Here is a 23,309-nt window from a genome sequence, read left to right on the forward strand (position 1 = left end):
AAGAATAGGTTATTTATGGAAACTAATAGAAATAGAAGGAATTTAGCTGAGAGCTTACCTCCTCATTGGGTGCCAGCACGTTGAAGTAGGCTCGCAACTTGCCATCGATGCATTTTTGCACCGAGCACTTCTTCAATTCCATTTCCATATTGGCCAAAGCTGCGCTCAGCTTCGTCTCCAGATCCTCGCGTAGTATGAGACTGTGGCCACGATCACGCAGCAAAGTGCACGCATCATCATACAATTGGCGTGACGAGTCGATTACCTCAACCAATTTGGTGCGCAACGAAGGACCCTCGAGAAGTTTGCCCTGCGGATGTATTGATTCCAATGCTTCACTGGCCCGGCAGGCTACCTCATATAAATCATGCTGAAGTGCCGGATGCGATATGATCAAGAACTTGACCCATTTCACCAATGAACTGACAGCCTCAATAAAGTTCAACAGCACGTAGCATTCACGTTCCGAAATGACCTCATCCGTGGAGGCGGCATGTTCGGAGGCTGTCGAAGAGGCATCACGCTGTATGGAGATGCTATGCTGTCGCTGCTTCTCCTGCCAGCTCTTTAATGAGACCTCCAGGCTGCGATTGCGGCACAGCATCTGGACGCGATTTTTGTGGAGGATGCGAATCATGCCTGGCGGCTGCAACCAAGCCTCGCCATCGACCTGAATGGGTATTTCCTCGTCGCCCAAAATATTAATCTGTACACTCTGACACTGGGCAATACGATGGTGTTGAAGATTGATTAAACGCGAGGCTGCCATTTGCACTGATCCAAACACTGCGACCACTTCGAGCACACGATCATCGAAGCTGGGCGTCAAGAAGATGTCGTCCTTCTTGGTGCTGCTGCCCCAAAAGTTTGTGCCGCCCATAAAACTGGGTATGTTTAGTATAACAATACCCTGAAGCTCGGGTAATGGTATTCGTTGGCCATCACATTCCAACTGCACTCGTTGCTCCAAGTTTTTGCAGGTCTTCTGCAGCAATTGTTTTGAACCGAGCACTCCATACCACATGTAGTTGCGAGCTCTTGAGCGACACTTTTCTGGATGCTCTTCGCGTTTGTTGTGAAAGTCCAGTGAGATCTTGGCATCGATGCCGATGCCGAAATAGTTATTCATAACACATTTCTCATGGTATCCGGCCAGTAGGGTTTCATCAGGATCCATAAGCGGGCTAACTGCTGCACACAAAGTGTCTGCATTGGCCAGCAGACATTTAGAGATGAAGCCAGTGCCATTCGTCAGATCTGAATGTGTAGGAAGAATAGAATTAAAAAAATCATCAAACTGAGTAATTTATATTTAACTTACTTGGCCAATTGGGCAAGCGCACTAGAGGGTTGATAATGGGCAGCTTGCGGCTGGTTTCTTCCGTCGGCGTCTTCTCCTTATCCTTGCTGAGCTTTTCCTCCTTATCGCCAGCATTAAAGTGCTCGAAACCAAAGAGAGTGGAGCCCATGAATAGACTCGACTTGGAGCCCTTGAGCGTCTGCAGATTTGGTAATGCTTCGTTCGGCTGCAAGAGAAGAGGACCGATTAGATAGGGGTTAGGATCATGCGGACGTTTGTGTCAAAGAGCAACTGGAAAGTCAGCACTAACTACGATACAAAGAAACATGTGGGTGTGGTGGATGTGTGAGTGAGATTGAGCATGTGAGTGTGGCTGTGGTTGTTGTCATGTGGTTGTGGATGTGCGTGTGGGTATGCGTGTGCCAGTGTTGTCTAACAACGTACGCAGGGTTTTTTTTAAAGTGGAGATCAGTTAGTTTTTTAAGAGCATAAGAGATAGCGCACTACTTGAAAATAAAAACCATAAGTTAGTAGAAAGCAGAGTCTATATTAATGTTATATTAAGCTGTTATTTACGGAAATTGTTGTTAAGTGTTGGTAGAGTAGATTTTATTTTTGGGTATTATGCAACACTACTACTGATAACGACGACAACACGTGTGGAAGAACTCAATTGAAATTAAATAAACGACGCGGGTGCTGGAACCACAACTCAAGGCTGACACTTTAACACTGACCAACTGGCACTTTATACAGAGGACATACGAGGACACATCGAACAAACGATTGAACGAAGGAACGCAGGAACGATGGAGGAGACCTGGCCTCTGGTTAACGGGCTTACCAGCGGTATCAACGGCCTAATAAGCGCCAATGTCGCCAGGCGAATGTCTGGTTCGGCAACCACAAAGAAACGCACACTGAACAGTCCATAAGCGCGTTTAGTGTAATTTTTTTGGTTTTTCTTCTAAGAAAATGCATTAAGTAATGTGATGACATTTAAATAAATATCGTGTTACGCATTGTGTGTTAATTCTATGTGATTATTATAGTATATAGAGGATGATTGATGTGGGTGTATGGCATTTATTTATCCATGTGGGTTGTGGTAAGAAAAACAGTGGCTATTAGTCTCGAAATGATAAATGAAATTCATACAAGTAGTTAACATAATTTTGAAATACGTACCAATTGATTGTGCTTTGTAAAGAAAACATATATTGTATTTATATACATAAGAGTATATATAAAGATATATATGTTTCTATATTTGTTATCTTTATTGTATTTATTTGTTTATTTTGTTGTGATTTTTAATTGGGTTTTAAACTCAAAAGCAACGAGCTCAAGTATGATTATAAATTTGGCAAATTATAATGAAAATTGTTTTGAAACACTTGTTCAATTCACATGGTTCTAAAATTGATTTATTGTAGGTTTTAAGTTAATCTTTTTAGAACTTAATTTTAATACTCGTAAACAATTTAACCAAAAGTTACTTATTTCGTATATGAATAAATATTTCGTAATTGTCGTAACATATATAATACATAAATATAATGTTTTATAGTAATACTTAATTATATAAGAAATATATATTAACATAAATTATAGAATAAGGCATTTCACGACTTAAATGTACAAAATGTAGAAAGTTAAAAAAATAATACAATAGTTTTAAAAATATTTTAATTTGAATAATTGTCGTAACATATGTATATTAACACAAATCAAATATTTATATAATTATGCTTAAATATCTAAATAACATAAAAATATATATTTATTTAAATTAATGAATTAATCGTTTCAAGTCTTAATCTATATTTTTAATTAAATAAGAAATCCAATGAAAAACAAATCTGGTGTATAAGAATAAATGATAAATAATTTGTAAATTTCGTTAGAATGATTACATATTTAATAAATACAAGAATAAAAATAAATAAAATAAATATAAAATACAAATAAAAAACTCACCATCACAGAAAATTATCAACATTTAATTTGGTTCCATGTGAATCGCACAATGAGTTGAACTAATTAAATGAGTTTTGTGTAAGCCTAAACGATAAGTTGCAGCTGGTCGAGGGAATGCGAAATCAATTAAGATTCGCTTTAAGTATGTATGTTATTTATTTTTAGTTAATTTTTTTTTTTTTTTTTGTTGAAAAATAAAAGATTTACCTAATATCGCATTTGTGTGTATATTGATTGTAATCTGGATACTCATTGCTCATTGCTCATTTTGCGGCTGACACATTTGCTCACTTGCCGATGCAGGTGCCAACGTAATATCATATAATATGAGGAGGGGAACTGATCAGCGGGACTTACCTTGAAGAGACTGCCACAGCTAATTCTACGACTAGCCGCTGGTGAACTGCTGAGGAAGCGCGCATGCTCCGGATCCAATGTTAAGAAATTTGGATTGAAACCGGAATGGCGACGATCTTTATCCTTGTCATATTCGCGGACAGATAAGCTGGGCGCATGACTCGAGTGTCGTCGGATCTCCGAGGAGTTCAATGATCGCACGCCGAGCAGACCCGACGGCGTCGTCAGGATGGATGACGACGACGTTGTGGGTTTGACGGAGTCACCGCGCAATGGTGTTGGTGGTCTTACAACAACACTTATCTGTGGATAGTTGGGATTTACATCATCAAAGGATTCTTTCTTACACGACTCATCAAAAGTAATGCGCTTTACATCTTGTCCATGACCAGATTTCTTCGTGGGCGACGTCGATGATGCCATTGCCGATTCAAGTGGTTTCGTTGATGTCGCTGTTGTTGTTGACGATGCCTCAGCATCTTGTATTTCAATTTTAATCGCTGTTTGCATTGACAGTTCATCCAGTTCATCGCTAGTCGTAGTCATTGTCATGTTCGGATACGCCTTTGATATGATTGAATTTGTGGGCGTGACCACATCTTCGTTGTTGGTGCTGTCGTTGTTTCTGTTGCTATCGAGCGTTAGCTGCTGTTGAGATACGATTGTTGTAGTTGATTTCAATTTCTTGAGTGAGATGCGCTTTTTGGGACGCTTCATTCGAGTCAGACAGAAAGTCGACAGTAGCAGGATAGTTGAGATTGATATTGTTCGGTTGGTTTTGGTTTCGGTTTCGGTTTTAGTTTAGTTGAGTTTGGTTTGGTTTGTTAGTAAGTTGGTCAATTGATTTATTTTTGGTTAATTGTTTGGAGGCAAGCAAGTTAACGTATTTGGTTTTGTAATTACACGAGAAAAGAAAAGGTGAAGAAAGAAGCAAACGGAGAGCAACAAAGATATTACCATAAGTGGCCACGTCTGAGCACTTCCGATAACGAAACATAACTCTAGTTCTATATGTACGTATATACAATTTACCTATTTATCTCATATCATATCATATATATTATGTTATAGGTATGAAATAATCAATTTAACACTAGCACATACCTTGAAACTCTGTCGCGCTATATCGTTACCTTCCACGAACTGCGCCAGACTGCAGAAACGTGGTGGCTCACGCATCTTCTGATCATCGCAGCGATTGTCGATCTCAAACACAATGTTCTCAAAGCCAAACTGCTGAGGATTATCATCGCTGTCCATGCGCGCCAATCGCGCAATTCGCGGTGGCGATGAGTTACGTCTTAAAGGATGCGATTTCGATTGCGTTAAGGCGCTCATCGACTTTTTGCGCGGCGGCTTTGGTGGACCAATATGCTCGGAGCAGAGTGTGGTTGTGTCATCCGTTATCGTATTATCCGCCAACGCATTGGTTATGTCATGGCCCAGGACTGAGCTGATGTCATCCATCAGACTCTCGCCGGGCATGGCTTCGGTCTCATCGCTCGTTTCGGGCGAATCAATGTGCGTAAAGTTGCTCGCATCGAGATTCTAAGGAAACGCGTCGCAAAATAAAATAAATCGAATGGCTTTTTGTTTCACAATTTACCTGTATAATATCGCCAAGTGTGTGACCATTCTCGGGTTTATCAAATATCTCCGAGGCAACGCTGCACTCCTCATTGCTGATGGCTGACAGCACATCGCTCGCCTCGCCACCAAGTTCCTCTGATGATGATTGTTCCTGTCGAAGTGAAAAATAACATTGTTATGAAATTTAAACTCATTTCTGGTATGGGAAGGTAGAGGAGATTCGAATGGCACACGTACAGTGTTCGTGTTCGTCTGGGCATCGGTATCAATGATTGTGAGGCTTGCGCTTGTATAAACATTTTGGGAGTTGGGGGTTACGACAATGCCGGGTACCTGCAGGTTACATGTGTGTACCAGAGCTCGTTGCGGCTGCAGTGTTTCGCCCTTTTCGTTCTCATTTGCATCCTCTTTGTCGCAGTTGATTATGCTGCTTGCATCGCTGCCATCGCCATCTGCTTTGCGCTCCTTATCCTTGTCCTTGTCCAGTTCACGTGTCATATAGTAGGTGCGTTCGAATACCTCAATGGGTCTGTAGTCGGAGAGCGGATCAACAATCGGTTCACCAGTTATGATGGGCACCCGCAGAAAATCCACCTTGCGCTCGGTGGGTGTATTATCCCCGCCATCGCTGCTGGGCGACAGACGATTGCCGGCATCATCAATGTTGGCGCCGCCACTGAGCGATAGTCGTCCTATGCGATAGATTGTCTCGCCGTTGGCACCCTCCTCCATCTCCTGTATGACCTCAGGCACGCCTGAGCTGCGACGACTGTCGGCAAACTGACGCGGCGCTGGCAAATTGATACTGTTGAAAAAGTTCTCGTCCACAGAATCACGGCGGGTGTCCGGCAGCGGTGAGATGCAGGTTAGACGCGAAGTCTCCATTGTCGGTGAGATTATGTTGATGGGTGGTATTATGGGCAACGGCGAACTGCATGGCGTCGATTCTCCAGAGTTGTTAGCGGGTATCTTCAGTGCCTCAAATGGGGTAATCGACAGCTTGCGTTGATAGCGTTTTGGGCGACCTGGCTCCGAGTGCTCGACCACATTGTATATGGCTCGCTTGACGCTATTGGCACGGGACTGCAGAGCTTCCTTCTCGCTGGATCGCAGTGAACGGCTATTGCGTCGCTCCTTTGAATTGATGTGATCCTTTTCGTTCTTCTCAATAGGCATGTTCGGATTCCTAATAATCAAGGTAGAGTAAAAATTTTACGCAATAAATAATTATTCGAAGGGCATAGCGCTACGTATAAGTTTGTTTAGATTAAAGACTACTCCAATTTTAGAAATAAAATAATAAATAATGATTTTAAAAGTTTGTTTATTATTTCATACATTCGATACCAGAGAAAAGAGATAGCTAGCAGAAGTAAGCATGTTGAAAAAAGCGTTTCAAACTCATGTAGATATAGAGATATGGTTTTAGTGGTAACATTTTTAAGTTTCTACGCAGAGGTCGTTTGTTTTGGCTCGCTTGTATTCACTTTTGGTAAACAGAATAGTAAAAAAACCTATATAAAATGCAAATTTGTCTGCGATGGGATAATAAAGTTTCGAGTCAGTGAAAAACCTGCAACTATATTGCGCATCGAGCAACGGATTTAACAGCACTATTTTTAGCATTCAAATGCAGAAAGATATCTCATTTCGGCAGTAATGTGTGATGGCAGAATAAAATGTCTTGGAATCATTTTTGTTTTCTCCTCTGAAAATGTTCTTCTATCACCCTTAGAAGAATGATGACATCCTACAGCCTAGGTTAATTAATTAACATTATTATATACAATGCAGCACTTACAGATACGATGGTCGAGCTGCTGCGGCTGAAGAGGCAGCTCCTCGCACAATAAGACTGCGTATGGTAGCTATCAAATCGTCGCCACTGTGGGCGCCCATTTCCTCCTCCTGCAGAGCATCCAGCAGCATATTCAGCTTCTGCCTAAGAATGTCACATTTGATGGTCAGTTGCTCATCATCCTTATGGTGCTCACAGATGCGTGCCACGAGATCTTCGACGGTGTCACACAACGTGCGCGTGGAGGAGATGAGTGTTTGGGTATCGTTCGTTTCCACAATGAAGCGCAGATGATGATTGGCCGATGTTACCATGCCCGTAAGCAGCGCTTCCTGCTCTGTTGTAATGGACATCTTTGGAGTCTTCGGCACACTGATGGCCTTTTCAAAGACCATTATGCTCCAGCGATCCAGCATTTTAGTGCTGGCCGATTCATAGCGCTCGAGAATTTGCGGCAAGTGCGTGTCGTCGTCGCAACTGGAGCCCCAGCCCAAAACTCTGGCCAGATCATTGCCAGTTCCCAATGGCATAACAGCCACTTGGCATTGTTTCTGTAATAAAAATTTCAGCAATACACAATTATATAATAATAATAACTTTTGGTGTAAGTTACTTACATGCATGTTGAAACGATCGATTTCGCTGAGCACCCAACCAACGGATCCATCGCCAGAGCAGACGAGTATGCGAAATATTTCAAAGTGTCGAAAGAGACGCAAGCCCAGACTGGGACCCGTTGAGATTAGATCAAAGACTTGCGCTGGATTCAACAGCTGTTTGAAGCGACGCAAGAATTTGACGCCTTGATTATCACCCGACTTGGAGTTCACAAATACGAGCAGAGGCGAGAAATTTCCTTTCGGGCTGACCACATCCCAGGCATCATCGGTGCTGATTGAATGCACGCTAGTGGGCGGTACCACGGACAGCTTAGCAGGTCCAATGGGGCAGGCAATGGCCATCTGGGGTCGACATGCCACATGCACCGTATCCCTGCACCAGAGACAACGCCAATCCTGCAGGCGCAGCACTGATCCACAGGTCTTTTTGCACACAGCACACATCGCTGACACAGGCAGATTGCCCTCCATCCATTGATGCGGCATTATGATGCTGCCGTCGGGTTGCTCGATAATATCTTTGCCCACGGTGGCCAGCGTTGTCCACTTGCAGTTAGCAATCGCTTTAGCCGCACAACGCTTGTGCACCTTGCACTTACACACCTCGCAGCTGAGTCCATGCGAGGTGACCCCGGACAATGCATCGCGGCACACATTACAGTAGGTGGGACGCGCGTGCGAGGTGGCATACCAATGGTGGTGGTTGGAGAGAATGTCATGCTGGTCAATCAGAAAGCTATCGCCTCGAGGACGCTGCGGAGCTGTTGCCATCTTCAAAGAGCCTAGCCAATCCTCCATTTCGCGTCTGGAGTCGGCGCAGAGCACCAAAGAGCGGGTAGGTGTGATAATCTGCAAAAGAAAACAAATTCAATATCTTTAATAAGTTGAAAGGAGTTCGTCTCTAGGTTTTAAATGAAAATGTGGGTAAAAGAAGGTAAATTTATTTGCAACCGCACAAAGTCTATAAGATCGGATAAATTACAGGGGTTTCATCAAACATTCGGACAGATTTCCACAGTTAATGTGCTCTATAATTAAATCAAAAGTTAACTTTTATTTCAAGCTGCTTTGTAATTCACTCGCACAATAAGCATTTTAACTTTTTTGACATTCATACTCTTGACTACAAATGTGTCAAAAAGGCACATGAATACCCGGCACACCCGGTAACTTTGTCTATACGAACGGAAAACTAATTCGCAATACCTGTTTATAAATTAATAAAAAAATGTTCAAGGTTTCATGACGTTAATTGCCCTATAAATGTTTTAAAAAAAGTATAAGCTAACATACGTTCTTTTATAGAAAATATTGAATTCAAATGTTGTCATATCAACAATTCAAAATACAGCTCTAATATAATGTTTACTATTTTTGTTTAATTGGTAGTTTAGCAGGCTGTTTGAAGCTGTAGAGAAGTCTCCTTACTATGCTAGTTTATGAAGTCTGCATTCCTTGAATAGCTTAACTGTGGCAGTGAAATGAAGCAGCGCGGAACAGCGCATGCTTATTAGTTGTGTAATCAAAGAGGGCTCTTTTAGCTGCTATGGCCTCATTAACATGCATTCTCATGTTAATGATAATACCCAGACAGTCGCAACCGACACACCTCCAAATGAATGCGCAAAACAATGGGCCAAGCCCATAACCTTTGATAGTCCCCATTCTCCCGACGCAGAAACTAATACACAAAACGATGTACACAGGCATAATTAATATACGACCTTCTGGCCACATAGCCACATACATACAGTCTAACTGAAAAGGTAATAATGGTTGATTATGATTTGCAGTTTGTTACTGCCTAATTTATGGCAGTCATGTCCTTCAGCTAGCCTCAAGGCAAGTAAATTATATTATTATCTGCAATAAAGTCGTTTAAGGGAGAAGATTGGGAAAGCTGTGTTGAATGTTGAATATTTTATTTCAGTTTGAATACATTCAATAGGAATATCAATCATTTTCCATAAGAGTTTTTTTTTCCAAAGTGCTTAGTGCATGTCAATGTTATTTACATGCTTGTATACAAATTGCATAGTAGTCCTTCTCTGACCCATTTAACGTCAGTTGACATGCTACATGCCAATGTCATAGCTGGCACAATGCCTGAACTCAATACTAAATGTCAAGAGAATAACAACAATGAGTAAAGCAAGTGAGTGTAAGCGATGCCCACGTCAACATCATAATCTACTTGCAATGGTTGGACAAAGTTATTCAGACGTAAGAGTGACAGCAAAAGTGAAATCGGCCGATGCCATGGCCGATGTCCAGGATGTCCTCAGGCTAAATGGATGACAAAAGTTAACCACAAATAGTCAACGAAGCACACTGATGTAATCCCATCCCATAAGCCAAAGATTTTAGCAAAATTGCAGTTAAGCCTCAATGAAAGCCTCAATGAAAACTGAAAATCCAGCAAGCCAACTGCAGTTCACTGAGAATCTCATCAGGTGTTTACCTCAATAGATATGGTTAGGTCACTAATATTGAACTTTAAGTTGACCACAGAACTAATTGACATTTTAACACATTAATTAGTTTGAATTTAGCAATGCTTGGCGAAATTGGCAAATTGTTTGCTAATGAAGCAATGTTCAAGTGCCACAAGCAAATGCCACAATCCAACCACATCATCGATATTTCCATCATCTCATGGCTCGTCGCGCTTCTTTTTGTAATGGGCGTTCTGCCTTCCTGGGCTTCAAATTCAATTAATGCACAGTTGCACAGTTGCCACCCCACCCCACTCCACCTGTCAGCAGCCTGTGGCACTTGCAACATGAATATGCTTTTAAGCCAGGCTGGCGCGTGCGGTTTGCTTGTCGCTCACTCACAGCTCCCTTGCTCACTCACTTACCTGCCACTTGTCTACTGCTCTAACCCGCTTACATTTCGGTCGCCATCGTTTACCGAAAGTTGGCAGGGCAAATTTATTCAATTATTTTAAAACTGCTGCAACTGTGCATTGTTCACTGTCGACAGTTGCATTTGATTTTCTGTTAATGGAAACATTACGGATGCTATTCAAAATTGCAAAGCGTAACTTTTTACTCTGACATTAAATGATAATTCAATTATGTGAAGTAAATATAACTTTTCCAAATAAAAGGTAATGCTGGTTTAAAATAAATTCAGTGCTAAAAATAAGTTGCGATTCAGTATTGATTTTCACATTTGGGTAAATTTAAGTGTTAGTGAAGAGTTCCAGTAGAGTTGAGTGGCGTGAAACTCTGTGGTTGTCGGACAAAATGCAATTGTACTCGAATTGTCTTACGGCTGTGTTGGTGGCCTTGGCTGCATTATATGAGCTGCAGGCAGAAATCCATATTGTGGTCAATGCGGCACGTTTTCAATATGAATACCTTTTGCGCCACAAAAAGAGGTTCAATGCAGTTGAATGTAATGCAATTAAAGAGCTCATTGAATTCAAATGGAATTTGATCAATGTCAATAACCAATTCGAAAGAAAAACTAAAAATTTCTCATTTAATTTAATCATTTAAGCAGTTTTTTTTTACAATAAGCTTTTAAATCACAGTAAAACTCATTCGTATTACATTTATGTAGTGAATTTAATTTTTGTCTAACTGATACATTTTAAGCTACTGTAATTCTTGGTATGGCAGAAAATGGCTGCGATGAGGCCTCAAACATTATGATATTAAAACTCTGGTGTGTTATCCCTATGTGCCTGTAAATGTTAGTATAACTGTATTTGGCTTCCGGCTACAGACACAAGCCACAGTCTCTGGCAACATACACTCTGCACTCCAATCAAATAAGCAAACAAAAACAAACGGCTCCAACGTCGACTCGGTTGGGCCTTGGATGGAGACGCACTTGCTGCCAGAATTCATTACGGCGAAGACAACAGAAAGCAAGAGCGTCGACGTTGTCGGCTGTTTCGCTTCATTTGCCCAAAATATTCATGAGATGGGAAAGTCGCGGCAGCAACAGTAGAATCACAAGCAGAAGCAACAGTCGAATTACGAATTACGCATACGCCGCATTGTCCCTTAACGCGCACTTCACAAACGTTTGCCGTCGCTTGCCTTATCTGCGACTCGTCAGTGGTGCTGGTGGAGAAGAGGAAAATCGTTTTGGGTACTTGCTTGGCAGCATGTATTTCAGCATTCTTGCTTGCCTCTCTTAGTATCCCCAAGTGCATGTACATGTTTCCACCATATACATATTTTTCGGTTTTTTTTTGTTTCATTATCACGTTAAGCCGCCCAGCGTAATGTTGAAATTACTTTTGAAATTTTAATGTCCGCCGGCCAGCTCGAAATCGTGAGTGTGTGTGTGTGTGTGTGTGTGTGTACTTGTGACTTGAAACTGAATGTTTTCCCACATAAAAAATGGCATATAAAAACTTTTGATGCTACCACTAAAGGATCTGCTCTGTAATTCAAATTGGACCACCGCAAGGTGTATCACAATGTCATATCACGAACATAAATATTTATAAGTCTCACTCTGATGGAATTTGAAACTTGTGCTAAGATGTCAACTTAGGATTTTGGACACAAATCATATAAAATTCGAATTTTAAAAACTTTCATTATAATCTTTTTTAACGAATAATATAAACAAACTGGGTTATTGAAGCAGCACAACAATATTTTGCCATATCACTGTTGTTAGTCGCAACAACTTGTTCCAGCCTAAGTACTTGCCAAAATTTTTTATGAGTTTCTTTTTTAGGTCCATCAAAATTTCAAAGTTCAAGGATAAGTCATATGTGACGTGTGTGTGTGTATGTGTATATGTGTGCGTATTTCTGGCAGCGTGCTGTCGCTGTGTGTTACCGGAGTCAAGCCCAAAAAGCAACACCAAAGTGAAACAAAGGAAAAAGTGTGGCCCACTTCTTATGATTGTTTCAAATTTCATATGCCAGCGCCACAGGATATTGTCCTTAACTTTCACAACAGAAACTTATAATCATTCGCTTTGTTCTGTAAATTTCCAAGAAAGCTGTTTATTTGTTTTTTTTTTTTGTTTTAATTTAAATTATAAAATGTAATTCAATATTAAATGTTTTTGTTTGAAAAAATCCATAATAATGTATAATGTATGTATGATTGCAATCTCTGTTAATGTGGTGGATAATATTTTCATTTATTTTACTTATTTCTAATACAGAAACTTTATATTTTCCCTCTCTAATTAGTGGCTTGGCTCATAGAAATTGAACTGAAAATTTAACAAATTTGTCAACTTTTCATTTTGACCTTATTAGCAAACATAGACAGTTGGAATATTGCTTAGATAAAGCACAAGCAGCAAACACCAAACAATTAGCAAACTGTGTACAACTGAGTTTGACATTTAACGAGAAACAGAAACAGAAACAGAAACAGCAGGAGCAACAACAACGACGTCGCAGCCAATTTTCAATTACGAATTTATGCAAAAGTTATCAAGCGTTTTGTGTATGTGTAATCTATTCAAATACTGCGTAATTAACAACACCCAATTTGACAGACGCTTGAAAGTTTCAAGAGCCTAGTTCAACCCAAAACAGGAAGATTTGGCTGCCAGTTAACTTGGCTTAAATTTGAGAAACACCCGTTTGGTTTATATTCTGTTTATTTGTGTATTATATCTTCGCCTTTGAAATCTCGCAACAACGCAACGCCAGTGTTATGCATTACGTATACGCAGCATGTGCTGCGGCGCAATTAACAAGCCCTGCTACTTATCAAGTGCCTGCGTCTTGCATAATTGATGTACGCACACATACAATAACAACAACAAACTCACACACACACACACACACACTCAGTACAATTGTTGAGTTTGAAATGGCAAGGCAATCAATCAACTTGATTACTTGTACAAATTCATCTGCCCGAGCAATACATTATATATAACATCTTTATATATAGTATGTATATATGTGTTTGCCTGGAAACCAAGTGCTTGGGATTGGCATTTGCACAGTTTGCGTCAAGTGGTGTACTCAAATTATTTAAGCCATTGATTGTTGATTGGCATCAATACGTAAATAACATAGTTCACATAACATAAAATTACTTGCAAAGCAATTTTCATGTTCAATGCCCGTTTAAGTAATTAAAAGTCTCGTATTTTCTCTACCTCAATGTTTATTTGAGATAGACCAAGAATTGCTTGTACAAACATTATCAAGATTATCAAGGACCATAATGGAACTGACAACCCATAATTATAATGCCCTTCAAATAAATTAAATGAGCAAGGCAAACAATAAACGGCAGCAAAAAGCTAAAATAAGTCGACATCGACAGTAGCCAACAACAGCTGAGAACATTTTAGGGCAGCATTTTGTTGCCTTTCGCTGCCTAGATTGATGAAGAAAAGTGCAAAAGCCAACAATAGCTAAACACTGAGAGATTTGATAGCTTGATATGCGAAGAGCCAAACAAGAGCAACAAAGCCAAAATAATTTATTATTAATGCAAATTGAGATATTTCAAAATGCTTTTTACCGAATTAGATGCTACTTATGAAAAGTATTTCAATTTCGCTTAATGCGTTTTCAAATTTTGATGTCTGCATCTGTTGAAACTATTCTGATTATATTAAATTATAGAAAAATGTACATAACTTTTCAATATAAAGACTTTAAGGAAATCCTTATATAAAGTTAATAAAAGTGTTTATTTAAATCATTAATTTAATAATGTTAATATGTAGAGGAATTAAGTGCTATGAACTAAATGTAAAATAATATGTTATATTAATCATCTTAGAGGTTAGCATGTAGAGACAAGAGCTTAATACTCATATGACTCAACTCACGAATGAAGCGAATGTATGCAGGAATGCAATCAGTTGAATGCCTTAAGTCGCATTAGGCTCTTATGTACAGCTTGCAATCCCCTCAGAAAGCGCTTGTTTACAGAGCTATTACATAATTCTCAACGTAAAAGGATTTAAGCATCTCGGTGGAAGGGTATAAATAACAGTAAGCGCTGTGTGTCGTAAAATTCTGAAACGCAATTTAAAACTTTCAAGGTGTAATAAGGTTTGCTATTAACGTGCAAAATATTTATTTATTTAATTTTATGTTTGCCTTTTTTGCTACATTAAACGCTATTTTCTGTACACTTTACACCATTTTAGTACGCACTTTTTTACCAACATGATGACATCAAGGCGATGTTTGTCAACTTAATTAAATATTTTTGACAACATAAATTTTAGGTTAGCTCATTTACAAAGGACCTTTCTGACTCGTATTATCTGCCAAAATACAATTTTATATACATTTCAAATTAAATATTATTATACTCTTTAAGTTTCAATCCACATCCAAGTAATATACATTTCAAATTAAATATTATTATATTCATTAATTTTCAATCCATATCCAAGTAATTTCCCTAATCTTTATTTGAAAAGTATGTGAGAATTCAAACTCTTCTATTGGTGGGTATAGAGAGAGGGGATCGCCTATCTGTGCATGACCAGCTTTGCGTATCGTACCTTTTGTTATTACCTCAGGGATTTGCCACCGAAAGCTTCCATTCCATTCAACCGATAAAAAACAATAAAATATCGCCGGCGAAGTCACCTTAGCTAATATTATTTGGCAAGAGCTCAAAGCTCGCAAACGCTTGTGGCTATATGTAGGTACATACTGAGGGAAGTTGAGGGATGGCAAATTTATTATTAATATCGAAAGTATATAAGTATATACTTATATGTCTTTTTATTAAGGCACACATGTACGCAAGTATTCGCAGGCATTCTTCACATATATTGGGACACAAGTACGAGCGTTTTCTATTTCCCAAAGCCGGCGAATAAATGCGCTAATTTTGCGCATCAAATGCTGCGCATTCGTGTATAAAGAAATATATAAATTTGAATATTTGGATGGCTTTTCGAAGGCATGGGATAGGTAGAATCTTGTGTGCTCTGTATTGTATAGGACTTTTGGCCTGCTTATGCTAATTTGGCATGCAGACGGCGTCAAATGTAAACATTTTGCTTAGACTTCGCCCTTTTGTTTCTGACAGCTAATATCGATGGTATTTGTATAGAAATAAAGGTCCTTTCGCCTGCTGCTTCTGTAATTGGGCATAAAATCATAAGGTTCACCCTCAACCTGAGTGTTGTCTATATGCGCAGAGATATTTGCATGAGGCCAGACAATGGCAAACAGGAAATGAGGCTGCTTATGTTACATTTGACGGCGTCGACATCTCGAGACATCCTGCAGGCAAATAAACTGTGTGTATTAAGTTGCTTTATTTACTTCTACTTTCATCTTTTGACACCTCACAGGATAGGCATTGGCTCGACATTATATGAAAATGTAGCAAATCGAGATGATGGATATAATATTAATATTGAAATCAACATTTGGCGCATTCTAAACTTTTTTTTTGTTTGCCCGCAATTAATTTGCCAACTTCAATGCAAACACACAAAGCAAATAAAATATTTACGCCCAAGTGAAATACAATACAAAACTTTGCACATTAAATTTTAATTGCCATCTACTATTTAATGATGAAACAAATGGAAACTCGTGCAGTACACAACGTAATGAATTCCGGGCTTAACATTTTCTACATTAATAAAGGCAATAAATGCGAATTCTCTGTGTTAAGAGTTTTGAACTAAATCAAAATAAATTGTAATGCATATATTGAGAGACTTTTATACTTTTATATTGTATATGTAAGTAAAAGTTGTAAGTAAAAATTCATTATATTTTTTAACTTACCTGAAAGCTATGATTTACGTTCTTAATACTGCACTCGAAATAACACAACTCGGATAGATCGATCTCATCGAACACATCGCACTGAAAAATAGAATTAAAGATAAATCTGTTAATTATTTAATACAATACAAAAATCTAATAATAATTGTAATTTTATTTTTTTTACAAATCACATTTGTAATATTTTCTAAAAATATTCTGGATAATAAATTACTCGTTTTTATTAAATTTTTTTTGTAGTGGTGTAGTAAAGTAATTTTTGGCAAAAAATTTATATTTTCTGCTTTGGATGCCTTGGAAAATTACCAGAGAAAAGTATTAGTGGCCTTGTTCGTAGTGCTTCTTTGTCCCTTTGCTGTGGCTGGAGTCTGCTTTGCCGCCTAATGAAATACACAAATATAGCCTGGAGCATTTTTGATGTTTCTTGTCTTGTTTTGCCGTTGTTGGATGAAGCGCTGTATGCAGGGACGAGAGAATTGAATATGAAGGATACGCACGCTTCGGGGCCCTTACGGAAATTGAAATGTTTCATATAGCCCGGCAAAATAAATGTATATCTACGGTACAACAAAGGCCAAAACAACTCGTTGAAATACACACACATACAGATACACGCACACATGCTCACTGGCATTGTCAGTGGCAGTGGCAATATAATAGAAGTGTGACAATGGAAAGCGAATCGAGGAACTTTTGCCAAGGTTTACATACTCAAGTAGTTCTTGAGCATGCAGAAAATTGGTTTTCTTTGGCAACCGAGTCTTCCTTCGGTTGGCTTTTACATCAACAATAAGGTATCAAAACATGCAAACAAAGTTTTCTTTCGAATACAAGTAAATATTCAATTTTATTTTCACCAGTTCGATTAATATTTGAGTATTGTTTGCTTTTTAGTTTGCAAATTAAAGTTTTCAACTCGTTTGTATAACCTGAGTATTGGCTCAGGGCTCTACAAAAGTTTTGTAACCAGCACAATCGAACATCGCTCATACGCCGAGTGCGCGGTCGTAAAATCCCACACGGTTTTTGGCCTCCCAATACAATTTATTTTATTCTTTTTTTTGTTTATATTAGGCTAGAATTTGTTAGATATTTTGTGCTGACTTTTCATAAGTTATTTTTTGCGGTATTTAGTTACATCGAATGATATGCATTTTAAGACTTTCTAACATTGTGTGACAGTAAAGTAGAATTAAGAATATAGTTAAATTTCCAGGAACTCTGTTATTTAGGAAGTCAAGAAATTGATTTAGTGAGCCGAATTATATTTTATTTTGTGCATCGTGTGCATAAAATCTGATCTGCAGCACTTTTAAATCACTCCTTCAATTAACTAGATTTGTTGTGATCATATCATCACTGTATAACTATAAACAATCGTTTGCATCGATGGGAGCCCATTAACTGACCGTTACTTTATTAATATGAAAGCAAGGAGCATTTATAATATGCCGTGGTAACAGATCCCTTAATGAGCATAATTGATTGAAAGCGAGACAATCGCTCGAATCGGAAATGGAGGGAAAATGTGCCAGCGAGAAGCAGCTTAATCCAGCAGAGTGAACATTATAATAATTATACAAATAAATACTCGTATGAGAGAGTAAGAGAGTAACGTATGCGAGTCGATGAACGGATTGCTGTCGGCAATCCAGCAATTCGGAAAATTGCACGGAAAATGTTGAGCAGCAAACGTCAGTGTCAGTCAAGCAACGTACATCGGGAAAAAGGAGCATCGGAGCTTCGCAATTGGTTGAGTGAACCGTTAAATGGGCGGGAAGTTGGGGAAAATCGTTAAAAATCAGCAAGGATTTCAAGCGCTTTTAGCGTTCAATGTAAAGCGAGGGCGTGGCTGTAATGGGTGCGGCTAAGGTTGAGACTTGACTTGCTTCGGCTTCCCTTTGCGTTTCATGAATGATTGAAGCTTTCATTTCAGCTTTAATTTTTATGGTACCAATACAAATCTGTATGTATTTCACAACTTTTGATGGCTCTTTTCTGCTTTGGTTTGGCTTGGTTTGGTTTGTCGTCGCCGTATCCTTGGGCGCAGACATTTCGCGCTTCAACGGATGAAATAAATCTTTGCCGTCCTCCATTTGAGTTTGCGTAAAAATCATTAAGAGCCTGCGAAACTGGAGTGCGAGTATGTATAGTATTTATGTAAGTGCGAGTTTACGTGTATGTACGTGGCAGCTGTGCTCCGGGCGTAAAATAAAAAAAATCAATAAATACATATACGTAATTAAAAAGCAAACGAACTGTAAGCCACAAAAATATTAAGCTCAATGAGGGTAGGGCAACTGCCTCTTAGCACACTTATCAAAATTCCTGCAATTAATTTGCGTTTCACTTGGAACTGACATCTGTCTAGCTGTCAGTCTAGAATAAGAATATTCCCGTCTGGTCTGGTATCTAATCTTAAGCTGTCATATGTGTATTTACTGTATGTGGAGAAAGTTAATTAAATAATGAAACAAAGTTAATGAATAATGAAATAACAAAAAGGATGGATAAATTTTGCAATTATTTAATATTTTGGCAATATACTTAACATATTTTCAGTATTTGACTGTTTGTTGCCAATAACCATGTAAAATAAAATATTCAGACAAGGGTATCAGTAATCGAATTTAAATGTATTTGTATGTTTATATCCCAACTCTCTAACTCTTCATCCCATATTACAAGTTGAACCTTTTGCTATACGATACTACAGAATATCCTTCAGCCTCATTCTCGTACTCATTTGGATTTGCTAAGCTCTTTGACCTCTGGGAATCGGACTCCAAGTAAATGTAGTCATTCTTTGCCGGAGTCGCTGTGCTCGGGTCAATCACAAACACATTAGGCAAATTGGTACATTTTTTCTTTTTACCCAACAGGCAATAAGCCCGAAAGGTGAAAAACTTTGATTGCATTATGCCGAGATTTCTCACACCACATTTTGGGCTCGAGGGCAGCCAGCAGTCCAGGGTAAACTGCCTCGGCATAATCATTAATTTGCGCACTTTTCGACGTCCAGCACCTGGCTCAGGAAGTTTCCACACATTTCTTGCCCTTTTCCTGATATTTTCGCGTTGCTGCCGCAATTCGTTTTGCCACAGCTTGCAGAAAAGTTTCGGGCATTCATATCAATTTCTTTGCATTACTTTTGTGCCGACTTTTTCTTTATTTCTCTCTCCACCATCTCATAACATTTTTTTTGCGCAAAATCACTTAATGGTGCTCGCATTTCTCAGCGAATTGCGGAGAAAAAACTGGCGAAATGCTATTAGAATTTAGCGTAGTTAAAAAGTGCTGACCTGCCGGTTGAGTGCTCTGAAAGAATGCGAGAAACTAATTGCTTGTAATGTATTCAAAGCGACACATAAACTCGGGTCTTAGACACTTACTTTGAATAATATAATTGCGTATATGATTTAAAGGATTAAAGTAGCTTACGATTAAAATCATTTCTAAATTATCTTCTTTGGCACACATTAAAACTACAGATAATTTAGTTTTAAATGACAATTTGATTTTATCGATGTCTAAAGGCAAAAAAGTGCAATCGGATAGAAAGTTTCGCTGTTGACCCACTTTGGCTTATGATGAAAAGTTTTGTAAACAAACTGATGAGCCGAAGAATGCGTCCTTCAATTTAAAAGATATCTAGTTGCAGTTTAAAACAAACTATTTTGATGTTATGCAACTACTCTTCTTTATTTACAGCTTTTACATCGACTTCAATGAGATAAACTTGTCAATGAAAACTTTTTCTTTGCAATTTTCGCCATTCTCCTTTTGCATTTTCAATGCGAAGACCAAAATGAAAAAGGTAATATTAAAAACATTCTTGCAACGACTTTTGCACTTTGCATCAAGCAATTTTATATTTTTTACATTGCAATGACTTGCACTGAAAGTTAAATACACAAGTTTGCCAGTTCAGTTTTGCCCTCGAAAGGAACAGTTTCCTTCGACAAAAACAAATCGAGGAGAGCTGGCAAAAGGAGTGTGATAAAAGTTTGGCATAAAAAGTTGTACATTTGTGCCTTAAGCAGCTTTCAGGTGGCCAACAGAATGGAAAATGTAAAGTGGAAAATGTAAAATGGAAAATGGCATGACAACCCTTAGAACAAGCATCTCTCGGGACAGCAAACAATTTGGGATCTAATTTGTAGCAGCATGCCTAATGTTCTGACTGATTGAAGTTGAAAGGGGAAACACAAGTGTAGGCTAAGTGAGGGGAAATTGGAGGGACTCGAGGAGGCATTCTCATGGGCTTCTCCGTAGGCGTATTACATTTCATTTGGCGTGTTAAAGTCGCGTGGCTAGAAATTGCCGACATTCTAAAGGTAATGGCGTTACATCTAATGGCCATCACTTAACTGTGTCCCAGCCCAACCTTCCTTGCAACAAGCCAGTTATTAATGTGCCATAATATTTATATTTATTTGTCGCACCCCAAATGGCACTGACTCTGCCCAGCGCCTCAATTTGTATTTCGCAGTTCGCAATCAATGTGCGTAAAATTAAAATACACACAATATTTTAATGAGTGTGCAATTTGCGTAAGTCTCGCTTTCACCTTTTGAGTTTGAGCGTAAATTTAGAAATATAATTTTGGACAGACCTTTAAATGGCATTAAAACGTGTCTCACAAAGTAAGCACTTAATTGGGTTAACTGCAAAAACATCTAAAAATGTACGTTGTTTTAAAATCATCTACGTGTTATAAATAATAAATAGAAAGTTCAATTTAATTTTCGAGAATGAAATGAACATTTCTCAATTTAAGAGAAGTGAGAAATGTGGCTGCAATTAAGTAAGTCTTTTTGATACGATTGAAAGGAGCTGTTACGGCTTCCTCAAATAAATCCCTTAAAATTTCATTAAATGTCAATCAACCCACCTGCTGCCATCTCAAGTTTTACAACAAAATTAAATCAATCGGTATCAACTTTCAAGTAAATGTATTAGGTTGTCTTTGCTAAGAGTTTCTCACTATTTGTTGACCTTACTGTGGAACTAAAGTACTTCCTGCTTAAATGCATTATACTTGCTATCCAAAGGGTAATATGGTATTATAACTTTGTGCCTCCATGAAATAAATGTATCAGGCAGAAGGAGGCATTTTTTATAAATTCCTGATCAGCGTCAACAGCCGATATGTCGTCTGTCAGTATGAACATCTAGATCCAAACAAAATTGTATATTTGTAGTATTTTTGCGCTATGTTAATAAGGGATATTTTAAAATGAATACCACATTGATGAACTTTTATTCAAAATGTGTACGGGTATCTCACAGACGAGCACACTCGACAGTACCTTTCTTTCTTGTTTTCTCATGTTTCCAGCTATGCCGACAATTAGATAGAACTTTACTTCTATGCGCATATGTAGTAGAGGCTCGTTTGACCTTTTTAAAGGATTTGAGCATCTGTAGAAATGAGTTGCATAGGTTGTAATAGCATTGCTTGCGAGTTTTCTTTTATGCACACATATTTTTATATAAAGTAGAATAAAATTGACAACAATTGTGTCACGCCTTGGGAATCCATCTATTGTAAGCTGTTACACAGCTGGCAATTTGCCACGACGTGCGTCACGGCGCGCTTTGTATTGGGTCTTAACCCAATTTGTGTCACATTTGGGAGCGGTGACACTTAACTGACAATAATTGTGATTAATAGAAGGTCGCTTGTGTGGCAAATTTTGCCAAATGGTTTGGCATATCATTGCTATGGTAAGGTATGATTGGTCACTACCGAAAAATTCAATACTAATGTGCATGTTACGTATACGCAGCGTGTACAAAAATTATAACGACGAATGTTTGAGTTGTAATGAAAATGAATCGCAAGGCGAGCAATAAAATTAAATAAGCTAACTTTTGATTGTAATTTATTGCCCTCCTTATACCAATGAACAATCTACATACTTCCATACATAAAAGACAAATGGATTTCTTGCATAATTTCTGGGTCCCAAAAAATATTCTACAAAAATGGAAATCGCGCTTCTTTTAGCCCTTAGCTACAGTTTGCAGACATTGGCTCTTCTCCGCACAGTTACGAGTAGGCTGAGCCGATGTATTATGCGTGTCAAGTATGTGTATGCTCTTGTCTAGAGGACCATCGACATAAAACTGGCGTACATTCAACTTTACCCTTTTCGTTTAGACCTATACGCCTGCGTGTGTGTGTGTGTGTGTGTGTGAATATTACTCAGCGAATAAAAATCCATAAATAACACTTAAGTAGTGGCGGCTAACAAAGAAATATGCTCTTCGCACATACATCTGTGTGTGTTGGTCCTGGTTCTGCGTTGCCCTCAGGCAAAGATGGCACAGCAACAATAAACGATATGCAACCGTAGATGGCACTTTTAAGGCAACTTTGATTGCCCCAAGTGTGGTCGATAATTTTTTTTTGGTGCCTTGAATGTTTTGTTCCCTGTCAAATAGAAATGTTTTCAACATTGCTCCAAAGCAGTTGCTTTGAAGTTTTCATTTTGACGCCATTTTAATGGATATTTCTTTTATTTTGCTTTCACCTTTGATAGTCTCTCAAATGTCTCCGACAGCTAGTAAAATGAAGCCAGTCAACTGCACTAAACTTGATTGAAATGTTTCAGACCAAAAAAAGTTAATTAAAATATGTTGGAAACCTCTTTGTTTTGAACGTTTTTTAAAAAAAATGTTGGAAGATGTGTGTAGAATAAAAATGGGGATTAATTTTTTGGCCAGAATTATTAAATTTAAAAAGTATTATTATTCTCTATTAAAAGCACATGTTTAATGCCTGCAATAACTGGTAAATCATTTTGGAATTAATTTTTCTTCTAATAATATGTTCAGCGGTTTTTCTTTGCTTGTTGTAAGCTATTTTTATTCACAAAATATAGTAATAGGACATAAATAATGATAATACTTATTTATACATCAAGTCTGTCTTAA

The 23,309-nt window shown here is 38.4% G+C and overlaps 1 protein-coding gene across 9 annotated transcripts in view; it reads right to left on the reverse strand.

Moving 5' to 3' along the window:
- LOC117573927 (diacylglycerol kinase eta) overlaps nt 1-23,309 on the reverse strand; it is a 45,653-nt gene that overhangs the window by 1,204 nt on the left and 21,140 nt on the right. For 2 of the 9 annotated variants that reach the window (XM_034257444.2, XM_034257449.2), the window contains 9 exons: nt 16,368-16,448; nt 7,643-8,494; nt 7,029-7,576; nt 5,465-6,413; nt 5,244-5,378; nt 4,742-5,185; nt 3,638-4,348; nt 1,322-1,526; nt 59-1,257 (listed from right to left, as the gene is read on the reverse strand). In XM_034257444.2, the coding sequence (XP_034113335.2) occupies nt 59-1,257; nt 1,322-1,526; nt 3,638-4,348; nt 4,742-5,185; nt 5,244-5,378; nt 5,465-6,413; nt 7,029-7,576; nt 7,643-8,494; nt 16,368-16,448 (5,124 nt within the window). Of the gene's footprint in view, nt 1-58; nt 1,258-1,321; nt 1,527-2,144; nt 2,268-3,637; nt 4,349-4,741; nt 5,186-5,243; nt 5,379-5,464; nt 6,414-7,028; nt 7,577-7,642; nt 8,495-16,367; nt 16,449-23,309 lie in introns of all 9 variants that reach the window. The other 7 variants (XM_034257451.2, XM_034257448.2, XM_034257446.2 and 4 more) reach the window with 7 other exon arrangements.

This window comes from Drosophila albomicans, chromosome 2R (assembly GCF_009650485.2).
Source record: "Drosophila albomicans strain 15112-1751.03 chromosome 2R, ASM965048v2, whole genome shotgun sequence".
Classification (NCBI taxonomy): Eukaryota; Metazoa; Arthropoda; class Insecta; order Diptera; family Drosophilidae; genus Drosophila; species Drosophila albomicans.